Source organism: Dromaius novaehollandiae, chromosome 2 (genome assembly GCF_036370855.1).
Source record: "Dromaius novaehollandiae isolate bDroNov1 chromosome 2, bDroNov1.hap1, whole genome shotgun sequence".
Lineage (NCBI taxonomy): Eukaryota > Metazoa > Chordata > Aves > Casuariiformes > Dromaiidae > Dromaius > Dromaius novaehollandiae.
Genome location: NC_088099.1, coordinates 41,626,389 through 41,640,373, shown reverse-complemented (window position 1 = coordinate 41,640,373; position 13,985 = coordinate 41,626,389). Strand labels below are relative to the sequence as shown.

The 13,985-nt window shown below is 37.2% G+C and overlaps 1 protein-coding gene across 1 annotated transcript in view; it reads left to right on the top strand.

Moving 5' to 3' along the window:
* Positions 1-13,985, top strand: part of HDAC9 (histone deacetylase 9) — a 306,119-nt gene that overhangs the window by 61,116 nt on the left and 231,018 nt on the right. Inside the window, exons 3-4 of the mRNA XM_064506335.1 lie at positions 11,869-12,110; positions 13,087-13,228. Of these exons, the coding sequence (XP_064362405.1) occupies positions 11,869-12,110; positions 13,087-13,228 (384 nt within the window). The remainder of the gene's footprint in view (positions 1-11,868; positions 12,111-13,086; positions 13,229-13,985) is intronic.

Sequence of the window (13,985 nt, the reverse complement as noted above, 5' to 3'; positions counted from 1 at the left end):
CCATGGCAAATTGTAAATTAGTTGCTCTGACATCTTCTCCCAATCCTTAACATGCAATGCTTGATGTAATAATTCCATAACTTACCACTAATTATATCTCATCAATTAAAAAAAGTTGTGCTTAAAATGCAGAAATAGAGCATTTACTTTCTTGTTGCCTTTTATATTGCAAAACTTCAGTTTGTAATGACATTTCCAGCCAGGCTTAAAAGCCCAGTCAACAGTACTAAATATGCCTCTTACTGAAATATGCTATGATTTTTTCCTCTTAGTTTGGATGAGAGGGGACTTCTACTCTGGATGATTAATGTGTTGAGAGGGGGGTGCGGTTTCAGTATGACTAGGTTTTAGTTAAATGATTAGACTGAGATTTTCAAAGGACCTTAGGAGTTTCTTGAAGCATGATTTTGAATGCTTGATTTTGAGCAGTCAGAGAAGCGTGTGTGTTCCAGGCCTGACCTGAAAATTTCTAAAATTTGAGTTTAAAATTGGAGAAGAGTTCCCACTGGTTTTAATGGACATAGGATGAGGCCTTAACATGAAGTTTAACTTCTGGAAAAACTTGCTTCAGAAAGAATCTCTCATCTGAGACTGAAGAAATACCCTCTGGCTTGACTGGTTTATTGCTTGTCAGATGAGCTGAGATGAAGAGAGAAACAACCAACCCACTAGTAAGAAATGTATGTACTGAAATGCAGAAAACCAAAAATAGGTAATAATTTTTGGATTTCCAGTTTTCTGAATTGCACTTGCTAGTTGCATCAGAACTGTGTAAAATTGTTTTATGGCTGTTGTTTCTTTTGACATAACAGGGATGCATTTCTTAGAAGTGTCTTATTGCATTAGTTTCTGGAATATTGCAGAATGCAGAAAAATTATTTAGAATTAATTGAGAATAGTACTTATGGAAAATGTCTCCAGCTAATGTATCAGTACTTAGAAAGCTGCCAGCCTGATAAAAATTCCTACAGTTTGCTTTTCCGATGTGTAACAATTGCAAAGACAAATGTTTGTCAAAGTTAATGGAAATGTTGGTTTCTTTCCTGTACTCTTCATGCTCACAAGGTGACTTAATCATAAATAAATTGAAGGCAACCTGCTGTATTTACAGTTTTGAACTGAGCCAGCATATGCCTGGAACAGACTTAAAGGTAGGTCAGTGAGTCGAAGTCAAATAAAGAAAGAATACTAAGTTGGAGGGAAATGTGAAGTATGATTCTGATTATGTGAGTTATCTGTTTTTGATTCTGTAAAATCTGATTAATCTGAAGTCATATGGGTAAAACATACTAATAGGATTTGTTAATAAACACTTAAAGCAAAAAGTTAGGGTAATTTTCTTATATTAGTGAACAGAATCCCATACTAAATTGAGCTTTATTTTCTTTATATTTGGTGTGTACATATATGTGGATATAAACAAGGGTATTTGTTAGCAATTTCTTGCCCTTTCAGTACTTTTTCCATTCAATCTAATTTTTAGTCGACCTAAAAAACAAGATTGACTCCCTCTGGTGGTTGAAATAATGTCTTTACATTCCTGAGAATTTTTCAGAGATCTGTCTTGAGAGGACAAAACAACAATATTTTATAATAAGTTTAGCTTACATAATTGTAAAAGAAATTGAAATATCTTTTATTTATGTCATATGGAATGCTATGTTAGTGGTAAGTTGCTTTGACCATCCAAAATCTTTTGAACTGGTGGAGCATATTTACATCATATTGTTTTAAAGAATCAAAGCAGATAGATAGTCAACACAATGTAAACAAACAAATGGACCCAGTAGAATCTATATCATTTACTGTGGTGAAAAGAGACAAAATAGGAAAGGAAGAATTCAGATAAACAGTGTAATAATGACAAGAATTACAGTCATTAAGTATGTCATTACATCATTAAGTATTTCACAGAATTACATGGACTAGATGTCATAGCTCTAGTTTGGGGTTTTCTTCAGTTTAAGAATATTGCTCGAGTTCAGAAGTAAACATCTAAAATGCTTGTGTTTGCCAAGAAACCCTTTCATTATAATATAGAAGAGTTCTGTAATATTCAGATTAGTACTGTGCGTGTGAGATGTCTCTCTCCTTTTTTTCAGGTAACTCCCCCAAATCTCAAATGCAGAATATGAGAGAGAGAGATTTTATGTGATTATTTACTGAAAATGGTTGTGGTTTGAATCTGTGCACTATAAAATCGAAAGTGTCTTCACATTAATGAGACAAAAATAGAAGTAAACATCCTGGAAGATTGATATTTCATTGATTGTGCATTTATAATGCTTTTTGTATGATATTTTATATAATCTCTTACTGAAGTGCCTGTCTTATAAAATTTAGTAATGCAAATGAGGCCATCTGCATGGTACTCAGGGCTGTTCTCTGAAAGATATGCCCTGTCTACAGCAAAAAATAGTTTAAATCAAGACCTTTAAAACCTTCACAACCCTTTCATCAAGCTGAGATGGATCTTCCTGAGAAACTCCCCTTTTACTTTTTTTAGAGCAGCCCATTTTCTCCTCCTTTTGACATTGTAATCCATCCAACTCTGTGGTCTGTCTGCTGCATAATTTTCCCATCTGCTGTATTGCCAATGTTAGTTTGTCCCTTTTCATCTTCTGCCACTCCTAATTCAACTCTGCAGTCTAACAAACTCTACCTTCCTCACTTTACACCATCCTTCTGACCCTTCTTTTTCCCTCCTTTTTCCTGCCTTCCCTGTATTTTTTATATATATGTTTCCCATTCTTGCTGTAACAGTCTCTTCTGCTCCTAGGTATCAATATTCCAAGGAGTGGGCTTGTGAAAAATCACAAGCCAGTGATCAGTTATTGTTTATTCACTTTATTTCAGTCACTATGCAAATGTACTAGCTGTTTTGTATAAGCAGAGGAAGATAGACTTCCCTGACTGTTACAGTCAAAGGGAAGGCGGTATGAAGGGCAGCAGAATAGGAATAAACATATAATACAAACAAGTACATCTTGTTAATAAGTATCTGCAGTAATTTTGCACAGCATTTATTTCTGAGCTAGTACAGTCAGTAGTATTGCATTGCCAGTCTCTGACTCATCTAATCTCCCATTGAAAAGATTCTTTAAAAAATGTTATTATTTTTCTGTTGGATTTTTTCCCCTGCTTTGTGTGCAATTTCAGTTTGGTCTCTCCCTTTTTCTGCGCTTGGGATCAGAAACCATTTTTAGCACCATGCTTGTCACAGGTCAGAATGTTCCATAAACATTTATTAAAAGCACTGGAATAATAGAAGGTCCTTCTTGATTTCCTGGGTATGACAACTTCTTGAGAGGTTGTGATCTTAGTGAGTTACATGTGCATGTCAACTTTTGTTCTGCAGTAGAAAGGAAGAAAAAAGATGACCCTCGATATTGTAGTACCTTGGAGAACACATACAGCTACAAAAACCAAAAAAATAAACTAGGGATTGGAAAATATGCCTTTTAAGATATATTTTTGGGTCATTCATCTTTTTCCCTGAAATGCAAAGTTGCCAACAGTCCTTTGGAAGATTTGCACTGTGTCTTGGCTTCCAGCAGTTTCATTTGGAGCACTGGCTGTCACACATCTAAAACAGCAAAGTGACTTGCGGATACTGGTTCAGCAGACATCTACCCACAGTCTAATTTGCCATGAGCACGGTGGTCAGCGATACTTAGGGATATAACTGCTGGCATACCACATGGTAACTGTTTACTTTTGGTACCGTAGCTCTGAGGAAGAACTTTCTGCCCCTCTTTTCTTTCTCTATGTCCACTTGGGAGTAGACAAGTGATGTCCCCACATCTGGGAAGTCCTTAGCAGATGTAAACCCAGCATTGCCACTGACATGCCTGCCGCATTCACAGGTGGAGAAGAGCATGGAAGAAGAGTAAGTGAAAATGGTACATTCCAGATATATTTAGTAGTGCTTAAGCAGCCTTGTGTTGTCTCAGAATGGAGGATCAGGTGAAGACTGTAGCAGGTCTCTGGAGAACCCCATGGTGCCCTTTTGTTCGTCTTTAGCAAGCTGGAGGACTTGGAACACTCTCTTTTAATGCGTGTAACACTGAGGCAGCCAAAGGCCTTTTTTGATGTGTATGTAGCAGCTACCGTTATTCCTGCTTTAAAAAAGGAAGTGAGGGTAAGCTATGGAACATTGTATCATGGCTCCTCTATGCTTTTTGTGAACATTTTAGGCAAGAATTATGCATGTATGCAAGCGCACTCCCACATGTTTACATCACCCATGTGTTAAAGCTTTAACAAAGCGACCAGAGGATAGCAGTAAGCTGGCATCTATTGATTTGGAGACAGACTGTACCCACTTAAGTCTGCAAATAGAAAGTGGCATTGCCACTTTGTCAAACCTTATTTGGTGTCTTCAGTAATGATCTAGTTTACAGTGGTACTGATCTATGCCCAGAGGATGCACAATTGGAAGAACGCTATTTGCGTTCTCCCCTGACTTTTCTGGTACACTTATACCATGGGGTGGGCACATTATCATCCAGTAGACTAACCTGATACCATATATCAACAGCATCATTAACATCAATATATTGTCATTAATTAATACTGCTACTAGTATGTTATAGACTTTGGAGCTGAGAAGAAAGTTGACAGTTATATAGAAATTCTACATTTTTAACTATATCCACATTTATCTTCGGCCTATTTTTATCTTGCCTGCAGCTGAAGTATCCAGAATTTAGAATATTCAGATTCTTTATATGAAAAGGGCATTTTCTGAAAAGTGAAAGCTTGCCTATGTGTTGACGGGTGTAGGGAACGCATGTGTAAGAGCTCTCCTAGCTGATATATAAATAAAGTAACTCAGAAACCCAAATATAGCTCAGCTTGGATTTCTTGATAACAGATCATCCCAGGTTGGAGTTTGGAAGTGTTTCACATTCTGATGTGATTTACTGGGCACATTTGCCTTTATGCCTCTGACAGCAGTGGTTGGCCTGATATTTGCATGAACTCTGGCAGGTTAACAAATGGAACTATTGCTCATGTATTCACTAGTGAAGAAACAGCAAACACTATAACATATAAAATCTGCTTGCATATGACAAATTAGATGGCATTTACGTTTGTGTTTGTTATGACTCTTTGACTCAAACCATATTTGCAGAGAAGGAATCTGATTTTAGTAAAACAATTTAATAAAGCCTTTGATTTTTTAAAAAAATTCAGCTAGCTGTAACATCAGTGTTGGTATTTCAAGGCCTCTCACTGATATTTTAGAAGTTTGTGGTTGTTTAAGCTTCCTTTTCAGGCCCTGGGGAAATAAGAGAATGGTAAATCAAAGCCCAGATCGCTGTTTGCATTTATTTTACTTCTCATTATGACATGTATGCAAACACTTAAAAGAAATAGGGAAAAGGTATAATCATGATAAAATCCTTTTTCTAGAACAAAGAGGACTACATTTCTAGTCTAATTTATTACATTTCTTCTTAATACCGTAAAGTCAGTTGAGTGCCTCATCAGGTTTGACAGTTCATTTATACTTCTAATTCTGTGATAGTACTATTTAAATAATTACTGACTCTTTAAGGCTGATCCAAGAAAATAACTGGAGAGTATTTTTTCAGCTCTGAAATGTTTTATAGTTTCTTGTGCTTTTCCTTTCCTAGTCACAAAATTTTCAAAGTACAAATTGCGGTAGGGTACTTAACAGCCACTAAAAGTCATTATGTTGCCTTTGAGAGGACTCTTCCATTTGCATATGCTGTCCTCTTTCTTTTTCCCTTTTCTGTTGACAAGCAAAATCTGGACTATGATTGAGAAAATGTAATTAAACAAAAAAATTTGTAAACATTCAGTAAAATCTAAGTGGCAGATTATTTAGTTTAGGTGCATCCTTTTACCATGATTGTGAGAGTAGATGATAATTTCTGTTGGCTTTAAATATTGTAAAAAAAAAATATTACAAAATCCAAGTGTGATCCTAAATCTGGATGCTTTTGTTCCATTAAGGATACTAAAATGATATGCTCTCAAGGCCATCTTATGTTTTTCACCCCTAAAGCTTTAGTATCAAGCTTCTCAGGTGGCCTAAAGCAGCTCTGCCTGTACTGACGTCAACAGAGGAAAGACGGATTATAGCAGCTGGCAATCGAGGTACAAGATTTTAGCTACCAGAGCTGGAATGATAAAAGCATCCCGCAGGAGCTAACTTAACCTTTCATAGTTTATTGATTGTCTGACTTGTACTTCTGAAGTCCCTAGTAATTCTTAAAATTTCAACTTCTAGCTCCTGGAGTCTGCAACGTAGATCTCCCATGGCTGCAACTTCCACCGAAGTCAGGAAGTTACAAAGCACCTCTCCTCTGATGAATGGGCTCCAAATTAGGAGTTTTTCTATAAGTTTGTACGCTGAACCCCGTTAGTTTTCCTGCCCGACTCTATTCCCTGTATCGATGGCTATTCAAAACCATATTGCTCACTTAATTTCCCAGCATCCTCACAACTGACACATTGCTCCACTAGTTCTTTATTTACTTTGGCTGTGAGGTCAAGCAGTGCCACTTTATCAGTGTGCCAGGACTGCTCTTAGATTACGGAGTGAGCCATGTTTCAGTAACGCTGCTTCTCAAAGTTCTGCCTCAGTTGGCTCAGAAATTGTTAATTCCTTTCCTTGTGCTTCATGTCTGGTTAGCTGCTATATCTCAATGCCTGGCAAATCCTTCTCTACCCCGTCTCCTGCCAGTTACCTTGTCTCTTCCTCACTTGTCAAAGTTTTCCTGCTACCTTCTGTTACTTATTCCTGCAACTTTCAGCCTCTTATGATATTTCATTTTTTCAATCCTTTGCTCCTCTCTAAGTCTCAAGACACCATTATGGCTTTTCAGATATCCATGGATCTTTTCAAGTCCTTCATTTGGTGGCAGACAAATCTAGAGAATCTAAGTTTAAAGTGGAAAGTAAATTGAAAGTATTGTCTACATTTTTTTGGATCTTCCATGCTTTCCACTATTTAGAACACTTCTCTGTAAATTCTTTAGTGCTCTGATTATGTCATGATTTACTGATAGTCAATCCTGAAAAAGGAAGGTTTTGCACTTTCTTTGAATGAAGAGGTTAAGTGAAGGCTGTATTTTTTACATAAAATGTGCAAAACTCTGTTCTGATTTGTTTTTATTTTATCAAAAGCATATGAAACCTGTTGAAAGTGCTATACAACTCAATAATAACTTTAGGTGGGGCCTGTTTTGTAGAATAGAGTTCTGTCTTTTTTGTGTAATATTTCATTGAATTGATATTTGGGATAAAGCGTGACCATTTCTTGATAGATTGAGTCATCTAGATTTTACTCATTTTTTGTCTGTTTTCAGAAATATGCTTTTATTGCTTAATAGTGAAATTGCCAGTTGGAGGAGCTTATCTTCTGTTTGTTGTCTCTTGTTGCATTTAAAAGTTTAATATTCCAACTTTTGTAGTTCTTTTTGCGCACTTCGTAAACCTTAACCACTTCTGAAGTAAAATGCTGCCTTAGATAAGCAAGCAGAAAAAAGAGCCTAACCTGCCCCATTCCCTGTTCTTCTATCCGGTCTATCTTGCTCTGCCATCCCAGCAACATAATCAGCTACATACGAAATTCCATTTGAAAGCGTTAGTTAACTTCAGTCCCTACAGTTCCAAAAATTAACACAGTTCCTCTAAAGTAAAAACTATAAATGTACTAGTTAGCAGATGTTCTGGTAAGCAGATCTACTAGATTTCTTCATTACGTCTCAAGTAAAGAATGACAACTGTTCAACTAATTACACCACCCCTCCTTTAAGTTCCTGTTTTTAAAGATGACATAAATGTCTGCCAAGAAAGATAATTGCCAGAGAAAAAGAAGATTGCCCTTCGAAGAGATGATGATAAGAAAGTGGTTTGTTTTATTTTCTGGTATTTTTTTTTGGCAGTTGTGATTCAGAAGACTTGTATATTCGAATGTAACCAATGTGCAGATGTTGAAACTAGTCACTGGAAACAGAGCTGGAAATGCCATCTCTCAATGAAAGAGATGTTTTTCAGAGATTCCTATTTTAAGGAATGGTTTCAAAAAAACAAAGCCCCAGAGTTAAAACAAGCTCTTTTACCTCCTTATAAATATGCTCCAAGCCTCCTGATATACTCAATAACCGTTTTGCAAGTGTCTTATTTTCTGTCTGTAGAATGGCAAAACCACTGCAGGAAGTTCTGTCTATGGAATATTATTGATACGGAAGTTGTTTTGAGACTATTCCTGTTGTTATGTTTCAAGATAAAGGCAATACTTTTTTTTAGGAAAAATAAATACACATGCCTTTTGCATGTTGTTCGTTGAAAAATAATGGTTTTTTTTACTAAAATTTTGGCATATTTCCTGGAACCACTGAGCTCTCAGTAACAGTTTGAGTTAATGTTCTGCTGCCTCCTGGAGTATTTGCCGTGGCTAACTTGAACTCGGAGAGTTTAACTTTAATTAACTTCAGAGAGGAAACTCTGGGCTGCCTCTGTAGCCCCCAGAGAAGCTGGGAAGGAGCTCTTCCAGACCACAGGGGAGAGAACCTAGGGTAGGGTCCTACTCTTAAATTGTACTTTGCAGAGTCTCTTTGCATTGGTGATACAGGAAATCCTGCGAATCAAGACTCCTCAAGGTGAAATTAGCCTTTATGAAACTCTGATTAATATTTTCTTTCATTACGCATCCATTTCCTCCTTTGGCTAATAGTTTGATGAATCCTGATGGCAAAATCCTGCATCCCGCTGCTTCTTGTGAAGTTTTAAACTTGAATGCACTGCAAATTAAGACATTCCATTTCTACCTGAAAAAATACATGTATTCTAGCGTGGAGTGGATGAAAAGCATTAAAAAACTCATGAGAATAAACATCCTGCATCACCTTTGATCTTTCCAGAATTAAAATAGTGTTGGTCGGGGGGGAGGAAGATGCTTCAGCAAAGCTCTTAAAGACACTGATTCTGATTCTCTGCTCCATTACACATTTTTTACACTGATGTAACTCTACTGGGCTTCTTTGTCCTTTTCCTGTCAGTTAATAAGCAGTAAGAAGGATGTAAATGGCCTGTGGCATGAGGACTGTGTAACAGACAGTAGCACAATATTCAGTTTGACTGATGATTTTATAGTTACTTATTTAGAATCATTTAGTTGTATTTGGTTGATGAGGTTGCCTATTGCTGAGTTAACTGTTAACTATTATAGTTTTAAGACTGTGATTGCCCCCAAAAGCTAGTATTTGCTGTGTCAACAGTTATAAGTAGTGTTGGAGATAAGCTAACTGTTAACAAAGTTTATGACAGTAAATAACTGCTTGTCTCTATTTGTCAGTAAACATTGTCTTTTTAATAATAATTATTGACATGAAATATTATGTACTGATTTCTATGTATTCAAGTCTCTAGAAATACTTACATGTTTATTTTCCCCCCACATTATTGAATGAAGCTGAATTTGATGAAATTAATGTTCCAACATTAGATTTGTTATTAGAGAGTGTGAATTCCTGAAAATTTGAATCTCATCAAACTAAGCCTGATTTGAGTTTTACAGCATTTTACTAATTGTTGAAGGAAATTTCTGTCGTTAGAAAAATCTGAAGATTCCCCTCGTAGGTACAAAGAAGTGCTCTGGAAATTAAGAAGTGGGATGCTCATCAGACATGGGAAGAATAATCGGACTGAATCTTCATGCAAACCTGTAGGAGTTGATTCATAGTCGGTATCTCAAACCAAGCTGCAGGGGTGGTTGCAGACCGAACCCTGCAGGGTTCAGTTTGCAAACACTATTGCAGATCGAACCCTGCAGGGTTCAGTTTGCAAACACAGGGTTTGCAGAGCTCTAGTTACTATTATTGCTCCTAGTAAGGCTTATTATCCTGTCACAGAAGATGTAAGAAAATCCATCTCTCCACTTTAAACATGATAAGCCTTTGTCACCTACAATGCAATTAATGTTAAAAATAGAAGAGCGCCTATGATAAGATTGTGACTTGCAGGCAATAAGCCATTGTCCAAGTACCAGGACTTATCTGGAGGGGCAGTCAGCCTCCACAGACCTGTCAGTTTGCTGATTGCCGTTTCTCTCTGAGTTTGATGAAATATTCATGTCTTTGCTCTGCTCTCTGCAAGCACTATTGATTTCTTGTATAAACGCAGCTATATTTAGTCTAGACAAATGGAATGTGGATTGCTGCTGAATAAATTGGATGAAAGGCTGGGGGGGTTGCCTGTCCCTTTCTCTTGGTCTGGGGCAATTATTTATAATCAAGCATAGTTTTTGTAAGTTAAAGGTGATTTTTTATAATTTAGTGATTAGTCTCAGAACAAAAGTAAGCAGTTAGGCACAATCATTCTGTTGGTATAGCGGGTTAACAAGGCAAATTATGCTTTGAGGTTTACAGCCACAGTTACTAGGAGTGAAAAAAAGGCCAACAAAATTTGATGTTTCCAGAATATTGACAAGAAAAGAATGTGGCCAGCTGGAGAGATCTGGGGCCTCGTATCTTCTTTTTAAAAAAATTATTGTCTATTTCATGCTAATAGATTTTCTTGTGCAATTGGAGTTCAGCTCTATTTGCTGCAATTTCAACTTCGGCAGCTTTACTGCCCCTGTTTGCCAGATTTTTTTTTTCTTTTTCATTTTGTGTTATTTCTTGAAAAACAAAGACAGGTAAAACAGAGAAAAAGGAGAAAATATGGATAGAGTCTTGACCCCTGGCCATTTCAGAACACCACATTTCTTTCCAATTAATAATAATCGTATTTTTCTATGAAAATAGCTGAATAGTAGTAAATGTATTTGTGTTCCACTGTCCTCTAGTGGATGGAATCAGAGCAGCTCAGCTTTGTCAGAGACTTTGCTGTTAATTGTCTCCCCTTTTTACAAATGTTATTTGTTTGTGCTCTGGTCTTTGTAACAGCTAAAGTTGTCCTCTGTCTCTTCAGTTAATATGAAAACTCAAGCTTTACATGTATTCTAGTGAAAATCATCAAATATCTCTCCTCCTCTGCTTTTTAGTCCCTTAGACTTAAATCAAGCGATGGAAAACCACAGGATTCTTCATTAGCTACTTTAATGCTGGGTTAACAATATATACCATTATTGCAGCAAATTGGAACAATCCTTTTTTAGCGAGACCTTTTCATTTCTTTAGGAGGACTTTAGGAGGACTCTTTAGGAGTCCTATAAAAGTGTGTTATGTCTGATGCACTCCAAGCATGGTGGTCACTTTCTAAAAAGCTGTATTAAAACTTTTAACTTTTGTTTGTACAATTATTTTCCTACAATTTTCTGTGTGTTATTGCCGTGTGTGTTTGCTAGAAACCTAGGTATATTTATTTCCTTCACATGCAATAGCTATGTGACATCCAGTAGCTGTTCATGTGTAATGCCGTTCTCAGCTAATCTGCATGCCAGCTTTCTCTGTTTAAGGTAAAATCTCTTGCAGTGAGTACTCCAAGGCCTTCATCTCACACTGCGGAAGTACCCTGAGTATTCACTGTTATGCATTAACAGTGCCTGGGAAGTTCTCACTAAATACTGCTCGGTTAGGCTGTGACGTGGTTTTAGAACTGGAGTTCTCATTAATCAGCTAAGGAGAATATTCATCTGAGAATACTTTTTCTAGAGAAAGGAAAGAAAATGATAAGATAGTTTGTAAAATCTCAGGTTGCTAGTAGAAATGTGTAAAGTTTGCATATGGTATAGATTGCATTAGTGTTTTGTTAGCTCCATATATTGAAGGAGCTTTTAAATGAAAATATGCTCTTCTCAAGTAGGCATTATCTCAGTTCTGCTTCTCCAGTTATAGATTTTATATATATATATATATATGTATGTATTTTGTTGTTTTTCTCACACAGTGGACGTAAAATCGGAAGTTCCCGTGGGATTAGAGCCTATCTCACCGTTAGACTTGCGAACTGATCTCAGGATGATGGTTCCCATGGTGGACCCAATTATGCGTGAAAAGCAGCTACAGCAGGAACTACTCCTGATCCAGCAGCAGCAGCAAATTCAGAAACAACTGCTGATTGCAGAGTTTCAGAAACAGCATGAAAACCTGACCCGCCAGCACCAAGCCCAGCTCCAGGAGCACATAAAGGTAGCAACATTTTTCATTTATCCCTCAGCTTATCTGTAAACTAAATATGCTTATAGGCTGACATGAAAAGGGAGTGTTCCTGAAAGATTCACTGTGACTTAGAGGTGGAAATTGAGAGATTACTAATCTAAATTTGGGTGACAGAAGCCTTTTCAAGCAAAATTAGTAGCACCTACCTGCAAGTTACTTGCAGCAAACCAAGGTAGTAGTATTAGAGTCATCAGTTGCATGAAGCCAATGCATCCACAGAAAATCAAACTACCTATTTTTTAGCCAAATTTTCAGTCAGTATTCAGTATGTCTTTCTTTTCTGTATGTGCAATTTTGAGTGCATTAAAAGATTGCTTTTTTGGCTGTTGTTTCAGTTTGTGCCCACAAATCAAGTTGATAAACAAGGGCATAATATTAACATCTGTAAAGTGAAGGTAGGCCCTGAAAATGTTGTGTTTTCACTCTTCCCTGAGCTGTCTCCCATAATGTAAAAAGAAAATGTTTTATGGGATTACATGCACGATGATAGTATTGCTGTAATGGGTTTTGACTGGGAATTTATGATCTTGGCTTTCTTTTTACTTTTTCCCCTTCTGAAAGGTCTAGTTGCCGTTATATTACTGTGTTAAGCTTCCGCTCAATGAAGCTGACAAATGCAGTTGAGCACAGCAGCCAGAATTTGGTGATACACTGGCAAAAACTGAGAATGTCGTGCAGTTTCAATGCCATTTTGTCAAAAGAGAAAGAAGTGAAACCACAGCAGCAAGCTGCTACCTGATTTTAGAGCTGACTTTAGTGGGAAGTGATAATGCACTATCCCACTTGAAAGAGTGGGAAAGTGGGTTAAGAGGTAAAAAGAAGTGTAAGCACAAATAAAAGTGCTGATATTCAGTTATTGAAGGGGTTTATTTTGGCCAGCACTGACCTAGGAAACAGTGCAAGCTGCACTTTCTCATGTCTTTTTGTTCTGTGCAAGTTACAACAGGAACTCCTAGCCATTAAACAACAGCAGGAACTCCTCGAAAAAGAGCAGAAACTGGAGCAGCAGAGGCAAGAGCAGGAGTTGGAGAGGCATCGCAGGGAACAACAGCTTCCGCCCCTCAGAGGCAAAGAAAGAGGCCGAGAAAGTAAGAGCCACTGCACCATGAATCCTAATAAGAAAGATAATATATTCCCTTACCTTCTCCCAGCTGAAACGGACAAAGAACAGGAATCTGAAGCAAGTCTATTAACTGCGTGAAATATGCAGCTAGGGAAGTCAAAGCTGTGCTTGCCAAAAGGCAGAGCCACTGTGGCACCCACAAAAACACCCTATTATTTTGCGTGCAGGCTTGGAGAACTGTAGGAAAACACATTTTGACAGACCTGTAGATACGCCTCTCAAGAATCTAGCTCTTCTTTTTATAGAAAGGGAATTTGAAAGCCTAAGGTTTCGCTTCACTTCTCTCTGAGGAGTTTATTTCTCAGTGCAGAAGGCACTACAAAACAGCAATCGTATTGCTGATGAAGTAATTTGAACATTGTTTTGAGACTGAAAATATAATAAAATATTTAAGAATGTCTTCAACTGAGACATCTGATTTTTTTTGCGTTAGTTACAAAAACAGTACTTTTTCAGACTGCCTTACGTTTGTTCCTGATACCATTTCATGACACCTGACCAATAGTTATTTCTAGCTCTTGCATAGCTAGACGGATGCATGGCAAAGGACGGAAATAAAGGATATTGTTGGAATTTGATGCTCACTAGAGGGAGACAGATACAAATAATTCCCTTTAGTGAAGTCAGTTTAAAAATCAGACTGTAGAAATACATTGTGAAGGTATTCAAATTGAAGCTGCCACAAGCAGATACTGTTATTTGCCCTGATAAATGAGCACAAA